Genomic DNA, 5,292 nt, shown 5'->3' with positions numbered 1-5,292 from the left:
TCACATCATGAGATATTACTGAGGGGATCAGGCCCATTCCCTCTGTCCCTGTAATCCCAACAATTATCTTTGTCCTTCTGTCTACAGTCATCAGAAAATATACAGAGGAAGAAAATGTCCAACCAAACTGCTGTGGCCGAGTTTCTTCTCCTGGGATTCTCAGATGTTTGGGAGCTGCAGATTTTGCACTTTGTGGTGTTTCTGGTGATTTACCTGGCAGCCCTGGTGGGGAACATTCTCACTGTCACAGCCGCAGCCCTCGACCGCCACCTTCACACCCCCATGTACTTCTTCCTGATGAATCTGTCCATCCTAGACCTTGGCTCCATCTCTGTCACTGTCCCCAAATCCATGGCCAATTCCCTCATGAACACCAGGTTGATTTCTTATCCTGGTTGCGTCACCCAAGTCTTTCTCTTTGTCCTCTTCACCTCAACTGATTTTGCCTTGCTCACCGTCATGGCGTACGACCGATATGTCGCCATCTGCCAACCACTGCACTACGAGAGGGTGATGAACAGGACAGCTTGCATTCAAATGGCAGCCGGTGCCTGGATCAGTGGTCTTGTCTACTCTGCACTGCACACCGGGAACACCTTCAGATTACCCTTCTGCCAGTCCAATGTCATCAACCAGTTCTTCTGTGAAATCCCCCAACTGCTCAAGCTCACCTGCTCTGACATGTACCTCAGTGAAGTTGGTTTATTGCCTTTAGTGTCTTTATAGGTGCAAACTGCTTTGTTTTTATAATTGTATCTTATGTTCATATCTTCAAAGCAGTGCTGAGAATGCCCTCTGAGCAGGGCCGGCGTAAGGCCTTCTCCACCTGCCTGCCTCACCTCAGTGTGGTCTCTTTGTTAGTTTTCACTGGCTGCTTTGAGTACCTGAATCCCACCTCCACCTCAGCCTCAAATCTGGATCTGCTGATGGGTGTTCTCTATGCCGTGGTGCCTCCGGTCATGAATCCCATCATCTATAGCATGAGGAACAAGGAGATCAAAGCTGCGTTACAGAAACTGATTGTGTGGAGGATATTCACCAAGAATTAGAATGTCCGTCCTTGCTCTTTGACTGTGATTTCATTCTGAGCTTCTTTATCGACTGATGACAAAATTGTCTCCTTGATACACTTGGAATATGTTTATGAAGTAATAAAATCCAGACTAAAGTCAGAAGAGTTAGTGAAGGGTTACAACAGTGTAAATAGGATCAGAATCTCTATATCTATCCATAAATCTGCCTACACACCTATCTGTTTATTTTAGAGGTTTATACTGCTACCATCCCCACACGACCTGACCACATTGCACAGAATATCAATAGCCATAGCTGAGTCCCCAGTGAACTTCATGGAGTTTCTGTCTCTTCTCCTTTTTTGGCATAAAAATTGTGTTTCAGGTATGAGTGGTTTGGTTTGTGGTTGCTTGATTGTTTCTTTTTGTGTGTGTTATTTTGTTTATTGGTTGGTTGATTTGTTCCTGTGCTCCAGGTGATTTGTTTGGGGGGTAGGAGTTTGGGAGTGTGGCATATGCTTGTTTAAATGAGGGTATCTATTATTTATCCTCTATTTGAGATGCAATCTCATCATCTCTTTGATGGGGTTTTCTGAGAGTCTTAAAGATTTGCTTTCCCTATTCATGAAGACTTGGAAAAGAATTTGTGTAGGTGTCAGGGTAGCTGAGTTTCTGGTCAAACAGTTATTTTTATGCTGTATCATTCTTTCCATGGTGGAAAGACATTTTGGAAGAGAAAGCTATTGCAATGCCTAACGATAAATTGAGTCGTGGTAATAAGGGGAAATTTTTATCCTACCGAACAATTGCTGTGATGGATCTGGAGTTGCTATCTAATATTTTATCTTATGTTAAACTTTGTTCCTACTGTGGTAAATAAATCACACTTTGTATGGAGAAGGCTGGCCAGTCACTCAACTTACTATTGCTCACAGCTCCTGAGAGAAGAACTGCCTGTATCAAACCCAACTGAGAAATCACATTGGTGCACAGGGTGTTGTTGGCTGAGACCCTGCTTGAAAGGGGAAAAATCAGGTGATTTTGCCTTAAAAGAGGGGCAGGCTCATGGCTAAGACCTGAGGGGGTGAACTCAGAGAGATCCGAGAAAGGGTCAGAGATGCAGCTAACCCTGTAACCAGGGCAACAGGGATTTATTCATTCACTGCAAAGGGTTGCTTTGGAATTAGCCAATGGTCTTTCCTCCACACAGGGTTCCAAATGTGTCCAGAGCACAGAAGCTCTCTGTTATTGCTGCTGTTGTTATTATTAGTATTGTTATTTTTAAAGCATGTTTGTGCTTATTTGTGTACGCTATGAATACATTAAATATAACAGAGTATGTGGTTAGATAGATAGATAGACAGATAGATAAATAGATAGAAAAAAAGCTTCCTTTGAAAAATCCCAATGACAAAAATTGGATCAGAGTTTTGCCTCGTTTTCCCGAGTCAGTCAGGAAACACTGCAAAGCCTTGCTCTTCCGAAACAGACTTTCTACCATAAGAAGAATGACACAGCACTGGTGTATTTAGGTATTTAGCTGTACCATCATAAAAAGGATGCCTATCCATGCAGATTAATAACCAGATAAGAACCCACTTAGTAATTCAGTAAAATCGCAGCTGCATTAATGTAATCATCTCAACAGGAGACCAGACATCTATGAAACCCTTAGAATCATAGAATCATAGAGTTGGAAGGGACCTCAGGAGGTATCTAGTGCAGCCCCCTGCTCAAAGCAGGACTAACCTCAGCTAAATCATCCCAGCCAGGGATTTGTCAAGCCGCAGCTTAAAAACCTCCAAAGATGGAGATTCCACCACCTCCCTAGGTAACCCATTCCAGTGCTTCACCACCCGCCTAGGGAAAAACTATTTCCTAATGTCCAACCTAGACCTCCCCCACTACAACTTGAGACCGTTGCTCCTTGTTCTGTCATCGACTACCATTGAGAACAGCCTAGCTCCATACTCCCCGGAGCCCCCTTTCAGGTAGTTAAAGGCTGCTATCAAATCCCCACTCATTCTTCTCTTCTGCAGATTAAACAAGCCTAGTTCACTTCTGCCTCTCCTCATAAGTCTTGTGCTCCAGCCCCCTAATCATTTTTGTTGCCCTCCGCTGGACTCTCCAACTTCTCCACATCCTTGTTGTAGTGGGGGGCCCAAAATTGGACACAGTACTCCAAATGCAGCCTCAGCAGTGCCGAATAGAGGGGAATCATCACTTCCCGTGATCTGCTGGCAATGCTCCTATGAATGCAGCCCAATATGCTATTAGCCTTCCTGGCAACCAGGGCACACTGCTGACTCATATCCAGCTTCTTATCCACTGTTACCCCCAGGTCCTTTTCTGCAGAACTGCTGCCTAGCTCATTGGTCCCCAGTCTGTAGCTGTGCATGGGCATGTCCCTTTCAATGTGCCGCTGTTCCCCATCTGTAACATGAGGATAATGGCACTCTCCTGCCTCATAGGCAGGAAGAGGAGGTGCATACACTAAAGACTGAGGGGCTGGACTGGAGTTGGTTGGGAAGTGGTTGTTCTTCATTGCCTTGTGGAAAATTTTCACTTTTTTTTTAATGAACTTTCTAAAACAGGAACATTTCCATTTGTAAACTGCCAAAAGTAGAAAACACAATAAAAAGATCAATTTTCAGCCAAAAATGTTTGTGGTGCAGGTTTCCATATATTTTTTTTTAATTTTCAATTTAAAAGAAGACATTCTGTGGAGATTTTTATTTCATTTACACCGCAATTTTCTGTTGGAAAAAGTTTTGATGAAACGCTTCGGTCATGGCAGCCGTAGGAACACTTTAGATGGCTAAAACACTGACTAAAGCACTTCTTCTTGTGCCTTGCTCTGCTGGCCAGGGCCCAGGTCTCTTGCAGATATAAACTAGTGTAAATGGTGAATTCTTTTCACTTGAAGTCTTTCAATTGTGATTTGAAGGCTTCGGTGACTCAACCAGAGGCAAGAGGTCTATTACCGGAGTGGGTGGGTGAGGTTCTGTGGCCTACAACGTACAGGAAGTCAGACTAGTGGATCATGATGGTCCCTTCTGACCTTAAAGCTTTTGAATCAGTGAGTTTAGGAGACCAGCTCGAGAATTAAGTTATGATAGTTCCCTCCCTTAGAGGGGATCATGAGGCTTATTTCATTATTGAATGAAATTAATTCCTGGGCAGTCTCCAAAGCAGAGGGGATTTACAGAGGTGCTTAAAAGATATTGATGCCTATAGAAGATCCCCTGTAGTGGGCAGCGCCGGTGGCTCTCCCTCATTGTCAATCTCCAAGGGAGGCCACACCTCCCGGTGCCTACGCCCTTCAGGAAGTCCAAATTGAAGGGGCCGCCTCTGGCCCTCAGTAGGGCGAGCCTTGGTTTCAGGTCGCTCCTTATTAGTCAATCTCTCGGGCCTACCCTCTGGCAGGGTAGGCCGGCAAGGAGAAAAGCAGTCTCTAGCCTCAGAGGGGTGAGGAAGCAATCTCAGGCCTACCCCTCTGGCTGGGCAGGCCGGCAATGAAGGAGGACAGTCTCTAGTCCCCCAGACGGGTGAAGAAACAGTCATAGGGAGGCCAGGCACCAAGGGAGATCCCCTTGGCCACTGGGCTCTGACTGACGGGCTCCTGGCTGGAAATGTAATGCTTCCGGTCATTTGTACTCCCAGGTTCCAAGGGGGTTTGCTCCCTCGTTGTCAATTCCGAGGAGAACCTCCCGGTTAATGCCCAACTGTCATGGAAATATAATGGTATTTTGGTACCAAACTCCCTTTAATTCCTTGGAGAACTAGGTTATGTCCTCAGGTCTGCCATGGCCATGGGTGTGAGTTTAAACAAGCTACACAACCTCTGTGCATCTCAGTTCCTCTGTCACTTAACACTCATGGTGACTGGGATTTTTCATAGTCAAAGAGAGTTAGACACCCAAATCCCAGTGAAAGTTTCTGCAGAAACATTCTATTCTTATGGAACAGTTTTCATTTCTTTCCTTGAAAATCCCATTCGTGATCATGAGTGTTACGGGTGGACCCTCAATGGGTGTCAATTGTTACAGCTCCATTTGAAAATGATGAAAGCTGAGGATCAGCCCCATCATTGTTAAGGAACCTGCGTACAATACTTCAATGTACACACTCAGTGAGAAGAAACGGATCATGTTAAAAATGTCTCCAGTCAATCAGCTCCAAGTTCAAACGCCGAGCACTTACTCTAACCGCTGGGCTGGCAGTGAAAAGGTAGTTCTCCCAACTACGCTGATATCTTTTGCCAGCATGCCTGCTGGAC

General features: G+C 45.0%; 1 protein-coding gene across 1 annotated transcript; it reads left to right on the top strand.

Annotated features, from left to right (window-relative positions):
• The first annotated feature begins 114 nt into the window (after positions 1 to 114).
• LOC137166029 (olfactory receptor 14C36-like) lies at positions 115 to 1,049 on the top strand. Its single transcript, XM_067567592.1, is given in 2 exon segments — positions 115 to 697; positions 700 to 1,049. Coding segments are annotated over 2 exon segments (933 nt in total).
• The last annotated feature ends 4,243 nt before the right edge of the window (positions 1,050 to 5,292 follow it).

This window comes from Emydura macquarii, unplaced genomic scaffold (genome assembly GCF_026122565.2).
Source record: "Emydura macquarii macquarii isolate MOO-44397 ecotype Brisbane River unplaced genomic scaffold, CSIRO-AGI_Emac_v2 contig_2785, whole genome shotgun sequence".
Taxonomy (NCBI): domain Eukaryota; kingdom Metazoa; phylum Chordata; order Testudines; family Chelidae; genus Emydura; species Emydura macquarii.
Note: the sequence above shows the minus strand (reverse complement) of the source record. Positions and strands in the feature narration are given on the sequence as shown.